Below are 22,501 nucleotides of genomic sequence, written 5' to 3'. Positions count from 1 at the left end.
AAAATTGCCTTAATTCGAAGATTTCCATCCCTCCGAGGGTATTAAATGTTGGGGAACAATGCTGCTAACTTTTTTGCGCTATTTTCTAGTATTTCTGGTATATTTCGTCGGGGTGGCAGCACTCTCGCTGTTTGTTTACCTCGCACATCCAGCGATCTGGCAAGCCACATGCACACACGTGCGACTCTTAAAAGTTGATTTTTATTCTAGTTAATTTTTGCATAGTTATTGGATTGTTGGCCCAGTTGTTGGTGTGTGTAAAACAATGACTGCAATACTAAACGAACCGCCCCAGGGCGGTGGCAAGCAGCAGCTGCACAACGCCCGCTTCTACACGATAAAACCGCGTGCCATCGAGAGCCTCGCGTACAACAAGTTGGCCAAATGCCTCGCTGTAAGCCGGTAAAAAGAGTCCCCCATGAATGTACAGAGAGAGACGAACACTAATCCATGCTTATCCTTAGGGAGTCGGGCTGCATTGAGCTGTGGAACATGGAGTACACGCCATATTTGGACAGGGTTATCCACCTGCAGGCCGAAGCATCCGTGGAGGCCCTGGCCTGGGCTGGCAGCAAGCGTCTCTTCTCGGTGGATCTGTCGGGCAAGCTGATCGAGTGGGACGTGCAGCAGCTGAAGCAGCGCTACGAGCACTCGCCCACGGGCAATGCCCTCTGGTGCATCGACATCAACCAGCAGGAGACAATGCTGGCGGTGGGGTCCGAGGAGGGGCACATCAACATCATGAGCATCGAGAACAACGAGCTCACCTACAAGAGCCTCTTCAACAAGCAGAAGGGCCGCGTGCTCTGCTGCAAGTTCGACAAGTCGGGCAAGCGTCTGGTGACCGGCTCCGAGGGCTGCGTCCGCATCTGGAGCGTGCTCAAGGGCCAGACGCTGCACACGATGACGCTGTCCGCCAAGGATGTGATCGTGTGGTCCCTCCAGGTGCTCGGAGACAACACCATCGTGGCGGGCGACTCGGTGGGCTTCGTGACCGTGTGGAATGCCGAGAATGGCACGCAGATCGGCAGGCAGCGCGTCCTCGACAACAACGTCTTCGCCTTGGCGCTCAACGAGGAGGAGGACCGACTGGTGTGCAGCGGCATGGAGCCGCCCCTCATCCGCGTCTACAGCAAGACGAAGATCAGGCGCGAGGAGTCCGAGAGCGAGCGCTGGATCAAGTACATCCAGCGGGACGTCCACAAGCACTGCGTCAAGTCCCTGGCCATGGCCGGCCCCCTAATTGTCTCCGGCGGCCTCGATGGCATCCTCACCATCAGCTCGAGCGAGCGCAACTCGGAGCGGAACGTGGCGCAGCACGCGCCCTTCCTCAAGGGATCCGTCGCCTCGATGGCCACCGAATCGCGGCTCCTGCTGCTCCGCTATCCCCACAGCGTGCAGCTGTGGCGCCTGGCCTCTGCCGTGGTCCGACCCGAGGAGGAGCAGCAGGAGCGCTGGGACCAGCCCGTGGGCCACTCGGAGGATGTTGTCGTGGCGAAGGCACCACAGAAGCTCCTGCAGCTGAAAGTCCGCGAGAAGAGCTTCATCCAGGCCGCGGCCTTGTCCCCCGATGCCGAATGGATCTGCTACTCCACCCTGACGGAGCTGCGGTTCAGCCGCCTGACGCTGGAGCCCCTGGCGGTGAAGCGCCTGGAGGAGGATCTGCCCTCGGAGCTGACCCCCGCCAGCCACATCCTCTTCACGGAGCAGGGCAAGCAGCTGCTGCTCCTCGACCCCAGCACCAATCGCTTGAACTTCTTCGAGCTGCAGCCGGATCGAGTTCAGTTCCGCTCCAGCCTGGACCTCGGCGCGCAGCTGAAGGGCACCATCAGCCATTTGGTGGAGTCTCTGAGCGGCGGCTACCTGGCGGCGGCCTCCTCCGACAACCTGATCGGCGTCTGGCAGCTGCAGGCCAGTGGCAATCGGCACGCGGCGAAGCATCTGCTGAACCTGCCCCGCCATCGGGCCGGCACCACTGCCCTGGCCATGCACACGGGTCGGCCACGCCTGGTGGCGGCCTACGCCGACGGCCGCCTGGTGGAGTACGACCTGGAGAAGCGCGCCTTCACCTGCGAGACTGCGGAGTACCTGATCCCGGACACCAAGCACTTTTGCATCAATGGCATCACGCTCGATCCGCTGAACCCCAACATCTTCCTCGTGCACACGGAGGAGTTCATGTACGTCCTGGAGCGCAATAAGCGCCTCTTCTCGGAGGACTACGTCGTCAACACAAAGTCCAAGAAGTACAGCGACGAGAGCCGCAAACTAATCGCAGAAAATCCGAATGGAATGCGCCTCAAACTCGAGTTACCGCGCCAGGTAGGCGATGATCCTCCCCCCCAGGGGACTCACTTTATTCAATTTCCTTTCTTCCTTCCTGTTGCAGCACCTGGTGCATGTCTTTCGGCTGAGTCTTGACGAGCTCGTCAATGTCAGCATTACGACAAACAATCTGCTGGCATCGCTCCCTCAGCCCTTCCAGCGAAAGAAGTTTGGCTCCGCGTAGAGGAAGTGCGGGGCAGAGGAGGCGCCTCCACCACTAGTTTCCATTTAGTTACCAAATAAAATGACACGAAAACGAACACAAAAGAGGAGCAGCCACCTCCCGTATCCCTCCTCCCCCTACGCTGGGAGCATTTGTCAAAAGTATTGCCAAAAATTTGTCTCTGTCTTTGAGGTGTTGTCTCCCGCCTCTCGCTTTGGGGCAGGCTTTGTTCTGTTCTCTACGTGGGATTGTGCAACATTCCCGTTTCGTTTCGTTTCGTTTCGTTTTGTGTCGCCGGCATTTACTGTAATTGTTGCTGCTGCTGCTGCCACTGCCACTGCTCTTGTTGCTGTTATTTTTTGGTTGGTTTTACACTGTCTAGCCAGTGTCTAGACAAGTGCATACCACACAGACACACACACACACACACAGACAGTCGGAAAACACACGCGCACGGCGGCACGGCCGAACGGGAGAGGCAGGGCACGTCGATGCACAATCCAACTTTTAGCTCAAAAACTCATTGCCCGGCCGAACGACTGAACCCACCGCCCGCCTGCTGCTGCTGCTGCTGCTGCTGTGTGGCTCTGAGTGGGTGGCAGCAAAGTATCCTGCAGGCCACATTCGAGATTGTTTGGCTTTTAGGCCATGACAACCATCATGCGATCGTAGCCATCCATCTAACAGCTCTTTCTATGAGCGGGGATCCTGATATATGATAGATGGGTGGACGGATGGATGCAATAAAGAATGAAAATAGGTCTCTGGTGGGAATGCCTAGAGAATTACGAATATGCCGCATAAAATGAGCCTTTATTTGGTGATTATTTCAATTGATTTTCCTTTTCCGCAAGAGCATTCCCGCATCGACTTTTGGCTGAGGGTTTTCCAACATTTTCTTGCTTGTTTTATGCATTGCAATGTGCACTCTTCTCTTTTTTGGGTTTTCTCTCTATTTTGCATAACAATTTTTTTGTTTTTGTGGCAGGATGAAGTGCCCCCGTCCCTGCCCCTGCCCCTGCCTCTGCATCCCACAACATCGCCATTAACCCACCTCGAGCGTAACCGAGTGACGGGTATGACTGCGGTTGCTGCAGCAGTGGGGGAGGAGCTGGGAACAGACATGAATAATGAGTGGGAATCGGTTTGAAACATTCAAGGAATGCAATAACGCATACGCAGCGTATGCCAATTTGCTCAAAACTGAAGCCCCTGAGGGTGCTGCCGTCGCATCCTTTGCCTTTGCTGGCATTAAAACTCACTTAGCCGCTGAAAGGCGAAAAGTTATGCAAACTACGCAACGGAAACTACAGGAAAAGTCAGTCCAACAGCCTCCCGTGTCCTTCCTCGAAGGAGGAGGAGGAACAAGTTGGCGTCCAGAGGCGGTGGCAACTCCGCAAGAAGTCTAGACAGGCGGCAGGCAATGGGCGAAAACTTTGGCGGCGGCAAGCGAACAAAAAAAAACAACGTTGCACCACCCCCTGCCCCCGGAAGGGATGGCTTTGGCAGTTCTGGGACCAGTCCTTGGGATAAAAGGGAACAATGCCTCGGAATTGACATTTAATTGGCTTGCAAATTAGCCAAGAAAATGTCTGCAAGAATGCGGAAACGCGACTAAGGCAGCCAGGGAGGATGCCCCACCATGTCGGAGGTGCTAATAAAGCGGCAACATCAACCGATGAAACGCCTCCGGGGAGGCGGAGGTCCCTAGGTGCTGGATTGCGGTCGTTAATGAATGGAAAACTGAATGAAACCGGTTGGGGGGGCTGGGGGGGGGTTGCGTAAAGCTTAATTTGCATTTAATAAAATTAACGCCACATCCTGCCAGCCCACCACCCCAGGACACACACAGAGAGGGAGAGAGAGTGAGGGAGGAGCTGGCATCAGCATAAATCGCATGCGGTTGTCATGGCAGTGCATCGTGGGAGGGCTTGGGGCCTGGGGCATGTGGCATGGGGCATGGGGCATGAGAGTACAACCAACTCAATGTCTAGACGGATGCAACAGCCACAGAGTCCAGAGGACAATGTAAGGACAAACGTGTGTCCTGTCTGTCTGTCTGGCAACAGGGTGCCTGCCCTTGTCCTCCCTCCAACAGTTGGCCCAACTCGAAACTTGATTGAATCTAATGCCCCCCAACAACAGCTGCAACAACAAATAGAATGGAGCAAAAGGAAAATCCAGGCACTTAATTGGTCTCAAGGAAAAACTCTGTGCAGCCATATCGAAGGAAAGTGCAGCTGCTGCTGTGCTCTGCAGGTAATGACTCCTGCAGAAAGGTCAAAGGATAAGCGAGGGCGAAGCAGAGAGGGGGGCAGACCCCAGGGGATGACCACTTGAAAGTGCCTGCAAGGCTTAAGGATTCAGCCACTAAAAAACAGTTTATCCGCACTTCCCCGTTGCCTCATCGACACCCATGAACGGCAGAAGCGTTCGCTGTGTGTCCTTCGCGGAGGACAAATGCGCCATAAATAGGGATTCACAGGGAGAAGATGAGACAAGCAGGGGGCAGAGGCAAAGGGTAGTGTCTCCAATTTGATATGCTTGACGCTCTTCCTGGCTCCGTCTCTCCTTCTCTTCTCTTGGGAACTTTTGCAGTTTCATTGACTCCTCCCACACACAGACACAACCCCGCCAACCCCCTCCATTCAGCCCGCTGTCCTGAAGGAGGAGTCAACTTGTCAGCCAACTACAGAATTTACGAGCATTTCACTTTGCTGGCTTGACTCCTTCCTCGCTCTTCTTGCTGCTGTTCCGCACTTCGATTCGTGCTGCATACTTTTTGGGGCGCCACAATGGAGATGGAGAATTGCTCCCATCTAGTCGATGGGAAAGTCACAGTTTTAAGGGAGAGAAATGCAGTTCTAGGGGAAAGATAGTTCTCAGTTATTGAAAGACACTTGAATGGATCATTCAGTGATCCACTCCTCCGTTAACTCGTCACATTTATCCGTGTTCTTCCCTCTGTGATGGTTCCCTGTGATTCCCTGTCGTTATATGTTAATTGGCTGTTGGTTGGTCTGCTGCCTGTCCTTTTGTTCTCCCTCTTCCTGCTGCTGCTGCCTTGATTTATGCATAATGCGACCATCATCATAATGCTCATGGCTGATGATGATGTTAGTTCAGTTTTTGCTGCTGCTGCTGCTGCTGTGGTTTGCAGAACTTAATGAGCGCTAAACGAGGCACAGAATGTGGCAGAGAGTCGACTGGGGAATGCTCTGTGAAAGGAATACAACTGGAAGGCGCAGATACTCCCGCTTAGAGCGAAGAAGCAGCCTAAAGCTGCCTGAACTTGAAGTGAAATAGATCCCAAATGAATATTTTATGCATGGAAATGTTTCCTCTCTTTTAGTTTAGTTTAGTTAGCTTAGTTGGTGTTGTGTACGCGCTTCGCTTCGCAAGTTGCAACCACAATTTAATTAAGCAGCAACAGAAACCGTACCACAGGAAGAGGCACAACACAGCAGAGCAGAGAGAGAGAGAGGTGGGGCATGGACGACATTAGCATTGGCAACATTGTTGCTCATGTCATGTGGCAATGTGTTTACTCTCTCTCTCTGTAGAGCTCTCGAGAGCTGGCCATCGCTTTAATAGACACGTTCTCATGTGGCTGCCACAATTTCCTGCCCATCCAAGAAGGAGGCGGCGCCTCATTCTCGTCGACTGACCGCAAACAGAAAATGTGGAAAATGACTTGTGTCTGTGTCCTCCCCCTGCAGCTGCCTCTGTTCGTTGTTGTTTTCTTTTGTGGTCCTGCTTGCCCACTTGTTGTGGCCCCCCCCCCGTGCTGCTGCTGCTGTTGTTGTAATAATTTGATTAAATTGAACGCTTTAAGTGATTTGCATTTTAAATTTCAATCAATATGACGTGACGTGCCGCAGCGGCTGCTGCATGCAACCAGCCATCCATCCAACGGATGCAACTGCCAACAGCAAGAGGCAGCCAGAGGACAGTTGAGGGAAGGACCACCAGAGGAAGTCTCTGTCTGGCGCCAGGCAGCGCTCTAATGATGCACAACCATCAACGGCCGCTGCTGCTGCTGCTGCTCCTCCTCCGCTCTGTGGTGGCAGCCGTCGTCTGTGGCAATGTTTTGATTTTGATTTTGATTTTGATTTTGGCGGTTGAGCCATTCAGTGGAGATTGTGGGGAAAACCAGCCAGAGTCAGGGTCAGTTCTTGGGCATGCAAAAAACCTTTAAGGATGTTCCAGCTTATCGGGCACTGAAGAGAGATATTTCCCGCAGAGTTCTTGGGTTGCTTTTTGTGGAAAATTCATTTCTTGCACCAATTGGAGCATAATTTTACGTTACGTATACGCAGCGAGAGTCTTGAGAAATTGGTTAGGAACGGAGTTTTAATTGCCAGAACTGCCAGGCACATGCCACATGCCACACACATTCCTGCAACAATGGAGGCAGCAACAAATTACTGGCAATGTGCACTGATCCGATCCAGGGATCCTTTCTTCGCCCGTTTCTGCTCCTTTAGTTTCTGTTGCGCTGATTGCACACCGCAGGAGAGTGTTGCTGCCCCTGCCACCGGTGGCTGCTGCTGCTGCTGCTGCTGCTGTTGCCTAAAGTGCAGTTCTTTATTGTAATTATGTATTATTGTACTTCCTTCACCATTTCCATCTCCATTTCCATCTCCATCAACTCTTGCTTAGTTTTCTCCGCTGGTGTTTGCTTTTTTTTTTGTGTCCCTTCATTGTTCTTAGCCATCCAACGTCGTCGTCGTCGTCGTCGTCTGCCTGCTTCCTGCCACTGCCTCTGGCTACGTCTTGTAGTGGCAACTTCCTGATTTTCCCACTGCCACATCTGCCACACTCCTCCGCTTCCATGTGGCATTATACTTGCCGAAATGCAAAGTCTAAGGACTTTCGTCTGAGTGGATTTTTCTGCCAGCCTGGAAGCTCCCAGCACACAGTTCCCAGTTCCGCCTGCTTCCGCTTCCCCTCTCCACTCCACTCTCCCCTTTTTGGTTTCCTAATTCATGCAATTTTCACATTGCAAAATTTTGTGTGTTTTTCTGTTTCTATTTTGTGGCAGGCGTTACTTTTGTGTGGCAATATTGCTCTGCCCGCCCCTTTGCCACTGGCTCATTGTTTTCTGAGATTCGTGGGCCAGAGGATCGGCTGAGGGTGAGTCAGTCGCCAGTCGGGGGTCCCAAAATAGACCCCAAGACATTCCCTCCACCCCAGAGGCGACCACAGAGAAGATCTTCCCATTCCCATTGCGGACCGCTTACCGCTTAACGCTTATCACACCCGCCGACTGGTACTCTTTTTATGCTCTACATAAGTATGGGAAGAATGTCCCCTGAGCTGAGGATAATTTTCACACAGAAGAAGCTTATCTTCATTCGTATGTAATAAAAATTATACAAAATACAAATCAAAAGATCTACACAATGAATGGAGGACACTTACCCTCAGTTGTAGCTGCGAGTTCCATCGAGAGAATCTGAAACGGATACCATAAATTATTACAGATATTTCCTCCATTTCCATTTCCATTTCCATTTACAATTCAATTTCCATTTCAATTAAAAAACCATCAATGAACAGACAATTTTCTGTTGCTCCTGTTCCGTTTTCACCTAAATCTCAAACGGAGAAGAAAGAGCATTTCCCATTCGACTTTTACTGCACTTCAAGTATATTCATATTTCTTTGCGTCTCTTTCTTTTCTTACCCTCCATCTCGCTCCCGCCGCGTTTTTCCTTGTGTTCTTTCTGTTTGTTGTTTCTGCAACAACTCTGCAACATTCTTATTCTCTTTTTGAATACAAATTATGCTGCTGCCACTGCCACTGCTGCTGTTGTTGTTCCCTCTATTGGGGATATTTTTGGACTAAATGTTGTTGCTGTTGTTGCTATTTCCCTCTTTGCCTCTTTCTGTCTCTCACTGATAGCGAAATAATGAGCATAGTCGGACGGAGAGATGTCGAGACGCAGAGACAGAGAGATACCCCGTAGATCCTCTTGCGGCCGGCCCTTTGGCGGAGAGTGTAGACTCTACACTCTCCGTGGAGACTTGGCTGCGCTTTGGGAAGACACTCCGTAGGGGGATCCGAGGGAGAGCAGCGCGCTTCACGCTTCACGCTTGATTTTCATGCGGCCGTTGTTGTTTTCGCTGTGCCACAATGTGGCTGCCACGCAACTCCTGCCCTCTCCCGAAGCATTTGATACCCTTGCGGATGGGATGATTCCTATTATGTACTGGCATATCTGATATATGTAATTGTGCAATTTGGATGAGGAGTCTACAGATGACGAACTCCTCGTCCCAATCATAATACCCTCCCCGCACAAAAGGGCATCCCGAAAACATATGAAGAAAATGCTTTTCAATTTATTTTTAAGTACAAAAATAATTTTTCGGTTTTTTTTTGTTGCTTGCAAAAATCTTGGGAACAACAACAAAATGGGCGGTAAAAATAAAAGGCACGGCGTGGCGCGACACACGCCTGTCGCCGCGTCGGAGTCCCCGTCCCGTCCCTCTGCAAGCCCCTCCCATGCCATGCCTTGCCTTGCCTTGCCTTGCCAGACTTTTCCTCTCTCTCCCATGGGAAGGGGGCTAGAATAGGGATCTCTATATATCCGTCTATATAGTAGACGCCCGAGTCTGAGTATCGCCTGAGTGTGTGCGGGAAAATGTGTGAAATATTGGAGACAAACGGGCATGGGGATGGCATGGGATGGCAGTTTTTATGTTAGGCAGACGATGCGAAAAAAAACGCCATTTAGTTCAGTTCAGCGCAGGTCTGCGGCTAGATCGGAGAACGGTAACCGAACGGGTAACGGTAACGGGAATATCTAGGAATTCTCACTACTCAGAGAGAGTACTAAGCTAACGGTAAACAGCAGGCAGCGCGACCTGCTGCCGCTCTCTCCCGACAGTGGATACGTTTTTTTTTCCTTCTCTTTTTATCCGCAAATTCCGACAGTGTGGGAGTGGAGTGCGTGCAGTGAGTGCGTAGTGTAGCCAAACAGACGCCAGAGGGCGCTACCCTGACCAGTAACGGTACTACTGAGAGCGAGCGAGAAAAAAGAGAGAGAGAGAGGGAGAGAAGGAGAGAGTGCAAATACTTGCGTGTCATGTGTGAAATTCCGATTCCTGATTAATCGATAGTCGTGCGTGAGTGAGTGTTAGCAAGTAAGAGCAAAAGAGAGAGAGTGCGAGTGCGAGAGTGCAACGGAGTATTTAGAAGCTTCTCCAACGATCGATCGAACGGACGGGACCGAAATTCCTACAATTTGCGTTTTCTCAATGTCAAACCGAGCGGCGTTCGAGCGTTTTCTGGTATGTATCCTCCTCGAACAGACCACAGAGACACTGCCGACTACCGCCGATCCGATGTAGAGCGGATAGCGGATACTCCAATCCGATCTACATGCTCCTTCCTCTCTTATCTGCCAAATGCCAATGTTCGCTTTCATCGATAACAGCCGGTCCGGGGTTGGGGTCCGGGTCCGGTCCGATCGGAATTCCTGAGCTTACGCACCGCCCATCCCATCTCTAAATCCCATCCCCCCTTAACCCACTCGGTGGCGGTCTTTTACTATTTTTTGCCAAAACCAAAATAAATGAAGGAATTTAGCGTTTTGTTTAAAAATAAACTGGAATGTGTTTGAATTAGATGAGAAATTCGCATCTTCTTGGGCCTCTCTCTCTCTCTCTCTCTTCTCTTGTTTGTTATTTTGCATTAAAATTTTGTATGTTTTGGTTTGAAAATTGCATGGAACAGCCAGCCCGAAAGGGCTTAGAGCGCAAAACATGTAATAAAATAATTAAAAATGCAGAATCCAATGTTGAAAATTGCATCTAACTTATGTTTCGTTTTGCAATTTCTTTCCATAAAAATGTATACGATGGGACTTCTCCACTCTGCCAATCATTTCATGCTCCACCATAAACTTTGGCCACAAAAATAGGCATAAAAACATAAACAAACTCTGTCTGTCGTCTTTGAAAATGATCTTGACTCACGCGAGACGAGAGTCTCCACTTTTGAGATCTCTTAAGAGCTCTCTGCTCTGCCCTGGAGCACGGGGGAGCACTTGTCAGCACTTTATGGCCGCATTTCTGGGCCTCTTTTTTGTGGGCTTTATTTTGCATTTTTCGTTGTATTTTTTATGTTTTTTTTATTAATTATAACTGGGAGAATCGGGGATTGTGTTTTTATGGCAGACATAAATTTCGACTTAAGGTCTCTCGGGGTGGGGCTTAAAGTGGGGGGGGGGGGGGGAGGGAACGAAGAGTTGAAATGAAGAGGCAATCAAATAAATTGCCAAAGAGCAACAAAAGAAACAAAGAGAGAGTGAGTGAAAGAGAGGGGAAACAGTAGCCGACGGAGTGGAGCGTGAAGTGTTTTTGTCTGTCCAAGGAACGTGCAAAAAAGCCACGAAAGGTAGGGCAAACTTAAGCATCGGCGTACGGTAGTTAGCTCCCTCCCTCTCTCTGCTGTACCTTGCATGTGACGTACCCTGCAGTCTGCCGTCTGTCTCCGTCTGGAAGGGGGAAGAGACACACAAGCAAAGGCCGTTAATGATTATGATCGTGTGCTGGAGGGAGATCATCATGCAGAAGGAGAAGCAGGAGCAGCAGATGATGATGATCATCAGACACTTGAAAGGAATTTCAATAAAGAGCAAGAGAGAGAGAGAGAGAGAGAGAGACATGGAAGAGTGGCATGGAAAACAACAACAGAATCATCAGACAACGATGATGAGGATGGGATTGAGGATGATGCATCCTACCCATTCCACATGCCCCATTGCGTCTTCCCCCCAACCCTTTGGGTGAATGCATTAACAGGGATCCATCTTGTTGTTGTCTGTGGCATCAATCTGTCTCTGACACATTGGGGTGCAACATTGTGTGGCAGTTTTATCAGAGGCACAGCACAACACAAGACAACACAACACAACGCAGAACAGCAGACACCACAGCAGACTGTGAAGCGATCTCCTCATCATCAGCAGAATGCCGCATATTAAATGAACCAGACAGAGAGGGACGCAGGGCAGGGACGTGGGACTCCGCACTCCCCATCCACGGAAATAAAGTTTAGAGAGCGTAAGAGGCTGGAGCGGGGAGGGTGACTCCACCGATTACCTTTTACCTGTCTCTATTTCCATCTCCTAAAATGAGGGGCGTGTAGAGAGGCCGCTGTAGCAGAGAGCATGGCAGGGCATGCCCCCAAGTACAGTCCATCTCCCATGCAGCTCCCTTTATTGTATCTGCTTTAAAATTAGATGCTGCCCCTGCCACCATGCCACCACTCATATGATAATAAAAATGAAGTCGAAAAGAAGTGCAACATAAATTTGTGCAAAATATTACGCATACGCGACATGCAGCATGCAGCATGCAGCATGCAACACACACACAGCCATTGTTGTGTCTTCTTCTCTTTGGGGTTATTTATGCCCCGCGCGGCGACACACACGCACCTCTTCCTCGCTCTCTCCCTCTATCGTTCATGACTCACTCACTCACGCACTCACGAGGTGGATATATTTTCGTCTAGAGTGGAGTGGTGTAGGGGAAAGGGAGGCTAAGGACGGAAGATTCTTTGTAACAAGGACAGACGACGAAAACAAAGCAAGAAACACAAACAACAGCAACCAAAAGTGGGCGACCACACAGCATAAAAACACTGAGAGAAATTACCACGAAAAACATTGCCAACAAAACATTGGCAAATGGGTATCAAAATTCTTGATATTTTTTGGAGAATTTCCTTATTAAATTCAATCTGGAATTCATTGATTGTCATCCAGTTTTCTCCCTTCTTCTTGCAGCCATAAATCAGCCGCCGATTAATCGCTTGGAAGCTCCTCTGTGTGCCTGTGTGTGCTGTGTGTTATCGATGACAAAATGGTAATCGGCGAGAGGATTGCGGCAAAGGATACGGTGGGGGCGTAAACAATCCGATCGCAACCGCCGGACGACGCTGTGGCCCCCACGCATGCAGCCAGTGGCGCCGCGGGGGCCCGCTGCACATTGTGGTGCACATCGGTGGTGCGGTGGTGCACTGTGGTTTGCCTGCTCTCCACACTAACGCTTCTCCAGCCAACAGCAGAAGCAGCAGCTTCAGACCCAGCCCAAGCCCTCGCGGTGCCAATGCAGCAGAGGCGGCACGGCCACGTGCAGCAGCAGCAGCAGCAGCAGCAGAGTGTTGCATACTTGTGGGCGTCCAGAGTGCAACAACATCCTCCTCCCCAGCAGAGGAGAGGGGAGCAGCAGCTGCAGCAGCAGAAGGAGGAGAGCGGCAACAAGTGTCGGACATGCCCCCCTTCGACAGGGCATTCGACATTGAAGAATCCGTTTCCGTATCCATTCGAACCGAATGCTGGAAGAGGCGCCGCCGAAAGTCTTGTAAATAGTAGTGTTGGAGAGCGAGTGTTGGAGAATGTTCAAGTTTTTTACAGTGTAAATAGTGCAAATAATAATACGCGTAAGTTAAATTTAATTCTGGGCAAACTCTTGCCCCAAACGAAGGAGAAGGAGAAGGAGAAGCAGAAGAAGGAGCAGCAGGAGGAGGTGGAACATCTTGTTGTTGGCACAAATTTGCAAAATAAATTACCAGCATCGAGTGCGGATTGCCACTTAAGTCCCCATACGCGTACTCGTACTCGTACTCGTAGTTGTGCCCCTTGTGCCCCCTGTGCCACAGCCATAGTCCATTCTCCTCCCTTGGCCTGTTCCTGGCTTCATCATCATCATCATCATCATCATCTGCAGCACCAACAGCATCTGCATTTGCATCATCGTTGTCGTTGTTGTCTCTGTCGCTGTTGCCGTTGTCGTCGCGACGCGTTGCACTCGACTGGCGGTGGTGTCGCCTCCGCGTCTGTGTCCCGCGTATCGCCCGCGTCGTCTATGCTCTTGCCATATCAAATTAATCAACGTGCTACATTGTTGCAGCAGCAACAGCAACAGCAACAGCAACAGAAAGCAGCATCATCAACAACATTGCCATCACATGTGCCCGGGCCTGGGGCAGCAACATCTCCTCTGCAGCAGCAGCAGCAGCAGCAGCATCGTATTTTTAAACGTGATACAATCCAAACAGCGACCACTGCATCACCTTTGACACCGCAGAAAGAGCAACAGCCACAGCAACATCAGCGGCAACGTCTGCTTGCAACTGCCACCTCCAGCACAACCACCGCTGCCACATCTCGGCTCGAGTTCATACTTTACACAGAAGTTTATGAAGAGGATTCGATCGCCATTGCCCCAGGCAATTCCGATTCAGATTCCAATTCTGATTCCAATTTCAATTCAAAGTCGAAGCAGGAGGAGGAGCAGGAGCAGCAGCAGCTGTTGGACAGCGATACCTTTTGGCAGAAATACGGTGAGTAGGTAATCAATATTACATTCTATCTACATACATTTTCCATTCATTGATTGATTTAGACTTGATGCAGAAATTAGATGGCTGGCCTCGGGAGGTTCTTCCCAGTTTGTTGGATAAAATATGATTTGCGACTGGGAATTTCATAAGAAAATATCAGTCCCAACGAAGGGTTTTCGAACCCAAATGGAATCTTGAGTACTTCTGTTAGATATTCCACTGCTACAAGGCCCTACACAGGTGGTATTATCACCCCAAAATGCCCACTTCTCCGCTCTCTTGACATATCAGAGACACAAAAACATTAAAATCATTCCACGGAATGAAAATCATCACAAAAAGTAAAGGAAAACCTCTGCCAACATAACAGTATCCACTTTTTCATGCAGCGATTGTAGACACAAAAGAGCAAAAGAGACAGAGAGAAGCGAGAGAGAGAGAGAGAGAGACAAGAATTGTATTGCAAATTGCAATGTTCTGCAGCAGCAGCGACATCCGAACATTTGAATGCCTTGCGCGACGATATGGCAGTTGTCATCAGAGAGGGAAGAGAGCGGCGGTAGGAAATGGGGGAACACAGGGGGAAAGGGGGGGTGTGGCTTATGGATATGATATGATGTGGGGATTTTGAACACAGCTGCTGGGCTGGTTAACATAATTTTCGTGGGCATCTCTCAGCTTTTTTGTTTCTTTTTCGTTGCCTTGCTTTTTTGTTGCTGCTTTTTTTGTGCAATTCAACGCAGAAATAAAAACAACAGACAGACGGAGAACGAGACAGAGAGAAGAGACGAGACGAGACGACTGCAGAAGATGTTCAACAAGATAGACCTGGAAAATACCTTGGAAATGAATTTTGATGGAAATGAAAGCGCGAAAGAGATGACATGCGATGGAGAAGTGCAAGATCTCTGAGCAGATAAGTGGAATCAGAGTTTGGAGGGGACTTTAAGACACTTTTATCTCTCCCTCTTGCACTTTTCCTCACTCTCCGACATATAGGAATGTCGATCATTCCCTTCTATTCTATTTGATACTCATTGATACAAATAAACAACAAATAAAACAGCCACAAAAAAGAAAATAAAAACAACACTGAAATCAACTTTTTCCAACGAATAAATTTCGAGTTTTCGATAGTCTCGGTCTGCCACAGACAGTGGTCGTCGGTCGTCGGTCGTCGGTCGTCGGTCTGTCTGTCCGTCCGTCTGTCGACGTTGTCGTTGTACTCGTCCAGACAGCACCGCAAGATCTGGCCACCAAGCCAACGGACAGAGAGGGGAGAGGGGGGAGCTATGGTATGGGAACTGGGGCCCCATATTCGTGGGCTCCAACAGCGTCAGACTGTCTGGTATGCCAACAGGCAGCAGCAGCCAGCGCTGGCTCGGCTCTCACTTTGCCACAGTGCAACGCTGCTGCTGCCTTGCCACATGTGGCGTTGTCCGTCCGCCCGTCCGTCCGCCAGTCTGTTCCTCCACTCGAATGATAGTTGTAGTTGTAGTTTCGGTGTCAGCTGTCTGCTGTTTCTGCCTCTGCCTCCACTGTCTCTACTGCTGTGCGCTGAGACTCTTCGTTGTGTGTAGGCGTCATCATCATCATCATCCTCGTAATCATCATCATCATCATCGTAATCATGGCATGGCGCTCGGATTGGCCAATGCATAAAATTATACAGAGACATGACATGGTTTTGAATAATTAAACACAACTACGGGGCAGACAACAGCCAACAGACAACGGTGCAAAGGGGCACAGTCAAGGGGCAAGTCGGACTAAATGGCTGCCAAAATCCAGTGGATATGCCCTACCACAAGCCACCAAAGGGAGCCACACAGACAGACAGACAGAGAGGCAGAGTGCAGATTTTACCTAGGATTTGGTGGTACTCCCTCTGTTCCTGCCCTCACCTCTCTCCCTGCCATTATGTCGCCTCGTTTCGACTTGAGTTTTAACTCATTTAGCAGCTTAATTTCTGTAAACGGATTACAATTGAGTCCTGCCTGTACGATGCTCCTCTGCTCCTTTGGGAGATGTGGTTATGGGAGGGAGCAGGTACTCGTAGAGAGTCTTTGGCTAATTTGTGGCATATCCAAATGATAAACAATGTTTCGAATTTCTCAGTTTCTGTTTGAAGAACGGAAATGCCAAGCAAGTGGAAATTTCACTTTAAATTATGCAAATTCTTTTATTTCTATGATTTTTTTTAGTCTGTTTGCTGCCCCAAAAGCAAACAGAAATGTACATATGGAAGGGTTTCACGAACTAATGCACGGGCAAAGGTGTTTCAGAGTTCATAAGAATTCACAAGATTTTCAGTTGCTTTCCAGACATTTCTTTATCCTACTTTATCCTCCTGCCTAAGACTTATTCTACATTTTATGGTTAACATTTCGCTAGCTCCAAAACTTCCAAAACTTCAATAGAACCTTGAAGCTGGACTGGAATAAAGGATTTATTTTTTGATAATCTCTGGCTGTCGCCTCAGACCTCAGACATTTGACAAATAGAAATAAAATAATCAAAAGAAAAGGAAACAAAGAACCGGGGGCCAATAAATGAAAGGAGTAAAGGGAGCGGAGAAGAGCAGAGGAGACGACAGACAGACAACCCATTGACAGCAGACGCGCAGATATTTATTGACAGCTGAGAATGAGAATTGTTGGCGCATTTCGGATATCGGACACTGGACATCAGCGGACATCTTCCTCGGATGTTTGCCCAATATCTTTGCAGCCTTTGCTTCTCCCTCCTGCCCGTCCCCTGTGGACGGACTGAGGATGGTGCCGTGCCCCATTGTTGCACTGTTGTTGCTGCTGCACTGTTGCGTTGCAATTGTTGCTGCTGTCAGCGGCGGCGGCGGCGGCTCGTTTCATTCAGTCGTTGTTTGAGCTGTCAAAGGGGTCTGGTCTGGTCTGGTCTGGTCTGGTCTGGCGTTTCCTGTTGTTTCCTTTCCTTTTCTTTCCTTTTTGTGCTGTTGCTGTTTTTTTTTTTTTTGTTGCACCGTCTGCGATGTCTAGACACAAGTCAAAGTCGAAGTCGGAGTCGCTTCGAACCCTAAAGCTCAGGTGCATTCTCTTTCGACACAACACAAAAAGGAGGCAGGCGACCTGAAAATTCTCCATGGTTTCCCCCTTCCTCACTCCCTTCTCCCTACATCCCTCTGCGTGTGAGAAACATTTGCCAGAGACCCAGACCCAAAGACCAGACACACATATCCAAATCGTCATCGACATCGACATTCGCATCAACGACAGCCGACAACCGACAACCGACAACCGGCGACGACGATGTTGTCTGTTTGTCGTCTGGAAAGTTATGGGCAAAAGTTGTATCTGTCGCGGGTTATTATACCCTTTCTGCCTATGGGTACTATAAACAGCTGATGGTATCCAAAGGCATAACATAATACTCTACAAAGTATGTCCAGCGTAAGTTTCTTCGTATTTAAAAGATCATTTTCGGCTCAAATATAGTCAAGAATTACGATTATCATGCACATATCATGACACACATTTTCTATCATGTTTAACTTCAATCTTAGTCCCTTTTTTTAGAGTATTTGCAACTTCCACACACTGTCGTTACGTCTGTGAGGGGAATGACGGACTCTCGACTGACAACAAACAGCCTTAGATCCCGAGTGCAGTTGATTTATGGCGGCGTTGAGTGGCTTTACGCTCACCTCAAATATGACACAAACAGCAAAAACAACAAGGAAGTGCATATACGAGCATAGATCCGCGTGTGCACAGTCCAGCCAACGGAAGTTGTCCTTTCTTGCACCCTTCTGGGCTCGATGTAGCTGCAGAAACATGCCCCTTGTTGCAGGGCCCTTCCATGCCCTTCTTTTCATTCACGCAACATGCAGCAAATTGTGGCAATTATCGTCTGTGTCTCTGTCTCTGTCTCCGTGTGTCTACCATTCCTTTGCTCCATATCGATGGAGTAGGACCGCCCTTCCGCTCTCTCCTTGCTGCCTTCCGCTGTCCAGTGTCCGTCCGCTGCCTGCCTGCCTGCCTGCCTGCATGCCTGCCCATCGATGCGTGACGACATGTCCGCCTCATTCGCTCTCTCCGTCACTCTGTCTACTGACCATCTGTCAATGCATGTTGCAACTGCCCCTCTGCCGCACTGCCCCTCCCGATTATCCGGGAGACTGCGCTTTTGTACTGCAATAAATGTAATTATGGTCTAGAATTGTATTCAAAAAGACACACCACTCCACACTGCAGCTATCCACCGTCTGGCACCATCCGCAAATTGCCTCCAGGCATGGGGGCTCACCTGCAGTTTGTGTGTTGGCTTTCGGGCATTGGTTTTGGCAATCAGTGAAAATGAATTGGCTATCAAAGCGATTTACTCAATGGAATGACTAAATATGTGAAAGGATACGCACGATACAAGAAAGAAATAAATGTAGAAATATCTCATATTTATAGAGAATGAAAGATCAATCAGTGGCCAGTTTTAATTCCTCGTAATCTCTGCCCTTTTGCTCTGGAGTCAATGAAGACTAAGCAACCCATGGGAATATCCCTCTATCCTGCTGCTCCTCTTCCGAGGATTCCTACCATTCCCCCAGCAATTGGATATCAAAGGCAATTTGCCACACGTTCTCCTCTCTCGTGGAGATTTGGTGTTAAATATTCAATTCCGTCTGCAGCGGATGTCTGCGTTTGCATCGCGTTTCCGTCTTCGTTTCATTTCATTTCCATTGCAGCATCTGAAGCTGCAGCCCCTGTCCGCCCCCCCTCCCCCTGATGATACTCTCCCTTGAGGGAGAACTGCCAAGTGGTCGTCTGTGGGGCAGACTGTGGCAATCCATTCCCCAACAAAGAATCAACTTTTGAATGGGTGAACCGAAGGCATGAGGCATGAGGCATGAGAGATGCACATAGAACTCGAACTCCCATCTCTCAGCTCCCAGCTCCATCTGTAGCTCCAACTCGAAACTGAAACTCGTGTAATGTGAAGCAGATGAAACGGACAGCAGCCGGTGGACAGTGGCACGATGGACTTTCCAAAAGGGGGCAGCGCACGGGACCAGCAGCAGAAATTGCAACCGATAATAATTATTTTTATGGAGTCTAGTCTGTGTCTAGACGATTTTTTTTCTGCCGTTTCTGGCGTTGCCTGTCGCTTGCTTCACTTTACTCTCCGTCCCACCCCAACGACTGCAGCAGAAGCCATCTCTCTCTCACTCTCTCTCTCGCTCTCTCTCTCTGGCTGAGTGAATGCTCTGTTAAAGCTCTCGGCTCTCTCTACTGTGTCATTGTTTTCGCTTTGATTCCGATTTTAACTGCTAAAATGGCATTTAACTGTTTTTCTGCTGTTGCTGCGCTGCCGCTGTTGCTGTTTGACAAACAAGGCAGACGGAGTGGCGGGGCGAGGTAAAGAAAGAGACACGAGACGAGACGAGACGAAGACAACTGCAGTCACAGATTGTGAATGTGAAACGTAAACGTGAGCGTGAGCGAGAGCAGGGGGGGGGGGGGGCCGGGCATGACACAAAACTAAATGCCGCACACAACCGAAAAGACAGTTCCACACAGTGAGTAGGAGAAAGAGAGGGAAAGGGAGAGAACATATAGTACGGGAGAGAGAGAGATGGAGCGACATAGTCAGGCGCAAACATGCGGAAAAGTCAACCCATGAAATCACCAGCAAAATCTTTCTCTCTCTCTCTTTGCTCTGCTCTTCGCAGCTCTGCCATGCACAGTGATTCCAATTTTACAGTTATACTAATGGCACAAGCCAAGTGTAGACCGAAAGATATGTATAATAATGATGTTTACATATTTGATAGATAATGATGAAAATCTTTTAAGAACAGTGTTGGTACTAGCGCATATCTCATTGACTCTAGATCCTAATGCTATGCCAGACAAATCGCCCATCCATGTACCAAGTTCCATTGTAATTGATTAAACAAAAAGAAAGAGATATTTGACACACCTTATGGTAGGAAGCAAGGGCCCATATTTGTGCCCAATCCCGATGAATCTCCCACGAACCACTGTCCTTCAATCCGTTGCTTTGAGTGGCATTCCCCCTTCCACTTAACTCGCCACTGGCAAGCGGACAGACGAACGTGCAACGGCGCTCCATCAACTGCATTTCGTTGTTCGCTTCGTTGGGCATGAGAAAAATGTCACCTCCACATAGAGAGTCCACAGTGGAGTCGGAACCAGAACCAGAGCCAGTGACAGGGTCCAGAGATCCATCCAGCGACAAGAGACAATCGTCTGTCCGTCTTCGTCTCTCAGTCAGCATTTTGTCGCCATTTTCGGAGTAGGAGTGGAGTGGAGCAGCGAAGGACTAGGAGAATATGTCTCTCGACACCTTTTTGCCAGCAGGGCTTTGTGTTGTTGCAGCTGCAGCTGCCGCTGTTGCAAGTGGCAGTGGCAGTGGCAGTGCCTGTGCCAGTGGCGGTGGTGCCCCACAGATATTATGTTATTATGGCAATTATAGTTACACGACTTTGGCGGCATTTCTATGGCATTTTTGGCCCCGACGACAGCTTGTGGCATGTCTCACTCGCAGCCTTGTTGCCTTCTGCCCCTTTGCCACCGATTCTCTCTCTCTCTCTCTCTTTGTCGCTTAGAGATTCTCTTGGATAAGAGACTGACTCGCTGACTGCATTGCAATTACAAACATTTTAATGCAATTAACAGACAGCCAGACACACACCTGAAAGGGGGGTGTGTGGCATGGGTATGCGGCAGGGTCTTGTGGCTGTGGCTGTGGCTGTGGCTGCGACTTCTCAGGTGCCTCCATCTCATTTGCCTTGCAATTCGAAACTTCTCTCCGCAGCAGCAGCAGCAACTTCAAAAGCCAAAAGGCGACGCGACATTCGTTCGTTCGGTGCGTGCGTCAGTTCTTTGGGGCAATCTCTTGATGAAGCCGCCACAGCCACAGCCACAGCAGCAGCAGCAACCCCCTGTCTCCTCTCTCTCTCTGTGATACCCTACTATATTCCGGTGGATGCCCCAACACATCACCATAGAATATTTCCTTTGGAATATGCTCCAAGTTTACTCGAGAATAAATTCTCTGAGAATTCTGAGATGACATTCGATAGATTTCTCTTAAATGACCATGGAATTACAGGGTATCTGTATGTTCCATCAGTGCCATTCTTTGCGCTTGTGTTGCCGCTCCAATTGCTATCAGTGGCCGCTCCTCCGCGGCTGATACTCGAAACGTTGTCGTCTGTCCTCAGTCTCTGCACTTTGTAGTTACCGCCAGCGTTGCACGTTGCAGCTGTGTTGCACTTACATGTGGCAGAAGGCAGAAGGTGGAAATGGAGGGATCTGCCGCCCCTCCTTAATGCCATGTCCAGCAAATCGTTTTGGCCATGCAGCGGCAGGGGAAGAGACAGCAACAGCAACAGCAACAGCAACGACGAATCAGTTTTCGCTTCACTTCATCGGCGTTTAATAAACAGAAAAAATGGATTGTCTTTATTATCGGAGGGGACGCCTCGTACTCGTACTCGTACTCGTCCTGGACATAGGACACAGGACACATCCTGCTGCCTGCTGCCTGCTGCACGTTGCAACTGTCGCCAGGCGGTGCCTCAGATCTTCTTTGTGTGTGTTGCATTGCCTTCCAATGTCGGTGTACTGGGGATATCGATTCGCGCCATTCCCTCGGACGTTGCAGCGTCTCGTCGTTCATTCAAAACTTATTCAAATCGACAGCCGAAACAAAAACAAAAACAAAACTTGCGCCAAAAATAAAAGAAAACCAAAAGAAGCAGAATTTCGGGGCTGCTAACTTCTCGAGCTACGAATTTTGAATACCCTAACAAATGGAAAGAGAATCAGCAGAATTTAGTGACTTTTGTTCTGGCGAATAATTCTCCAACAAATAATTGAATGAAATTTGCATCCAAATTCAATGCTAAGTTTGATCTGAATTCAATTCTATTCATATTCATATGAGATCTTCCATATGCATCCACTCGTTCTATAAGCCCGTTCATTCTTCCCCTTTTTTTGTACGCTGCTCTCTCTCTCTCTCTGTGGCGCTGTTGCGTGAGGCAATAATACGTTTTTATGGAGCCAGTCGTCTAGACATTCGGCATTCGAATGACGAATGCCCCATCCATCCATCCATCCATCCATCGGCGGATATCGATGCGAAGTTCGGCCTCGAAGTTCCGATAAAGAAACGAACAGACAGGCCCCGCGTATGCCCGTATCAATGTTATCAATGTAATCAAATGATATTGATTATTCACTTCTGTCTGGCAGTCTGAATGCCAGACTACCGGACTATCTACCTACCTGTTAAATGTTAATGTTAATGTCTGTTCCATTTGGATGGGAATTAATGGGAGAACCATTTATAATCCGACAGGCAAACAGTCAAAGCCACAAAAGCGCTTCCATCTTGGCCAGCGGCAGAGTCATCTGTTGAGTGTTTGTATCTGCGCATCTTCGGATATATTCAGGCATACAGACACACGATGGATATGTGTGTATGTGTTACGCAATCCCCCTAGGAACTTAGTCAAGCGATTAGCTTCCGTTTCAGTTGCTTCTGCGTCTGCCGTCTGCCGTTTGCCGAATGACTTGCCAGCAGCCTTGGCGGCAGTCCGGGGATTTTACTAATCGGCATAACAGGCAGAGATGCAGAGGCAGAGGCAG

The 22,501-nt window shown here is 49.2% G+C and overlaps 2 protein-coding genes across 5 annotated transcripts in view; both read left to right on the top strand.

The window, feature by feature from the left end:
- The first annotated feature begins 144 nt into the window (after nt 1-144).
- On the top strand, nt 145-2,585 carry LOC117588925 (U3 small nucleolar RNA-associated protein 4 homolog). Its single transcript, XM_034280501.1, has 3 exons — nt 145-402; nt 465-2,322; nt 2,390-2,585. The coding sequence occupies exons 1-3, from the start codon at nt 266-268 to the stop codon at nt 2,507-2,509; spliced, it is 2,115 nt and encodes a 704-aa protein (XP_034136392.1). The 5' UTR covers nt 145-265; the 3' UTR covers nt 2,510-2,585.
- Nucleotides 2,586-12,598: 10,013 nt separating this feature from the next.
- Nucleotides 12,599-22,501, top strand: part of LOC117588922 (box A-binding factor) — a 61,189-nt gene continuing 51,286 nt past the window's right edge. For all 4 annotated transcript variants that reach the window (XM_034280499.1, XM_034280498.1, XM_034280497.1 and 1 more), the window contains exon 1: nt 12,599-13,850. In XM_034280499.1, the coding sequence (XP_034136390.1) occupies nt 12,614-13,850 (1,237 nt within the window). In that variant the 5' untranslated portion in view covers nt 12,599-12,613. The remainder of the gene's footprint in view (nt 13,851-22,501) is intronic.

This window comes from Drosophila guanche, unplaced genomic scaffold (genome assembly GCF_900245975.1).
Source record: "Drosophila guanche unplaced genomic scaffold, DGUA_6, whole genome shotgun sequence".
NCBI lineage: Eukaryota > Metazoa > Arthropoda > Insecta > Diptera > Drosophilidae > Drosophila > Drosophila guanche.
Note: the sequence above shows the minus strand (reverse complement) of the source record. Positions and strands in the feature narration are given on the sequence as shown.

Coding starts and splice junctions, on each gene's coding strand:
- LOC117588925 (XM_034280501.1), top strand. CDS start 266: ATGACTGCAATACTAAACGAACCGCCCCAGGGCGGTGGCAAGCAGCAG. Junction 403..464: donor AAATGCCTCGCTGTAAGCCG/GTAAAAAGAGTC, acceptor GCTTATCCTTAG/GGAGTCGGGCTGCATTGAGC. Junction 2,323..2,389: donor AACTCGAGTTACCGCGCCAG/GTAGGCGATGAT, acceptor TTCCTGTTGCAG/CACCTGGTGCATGTCTTTCG.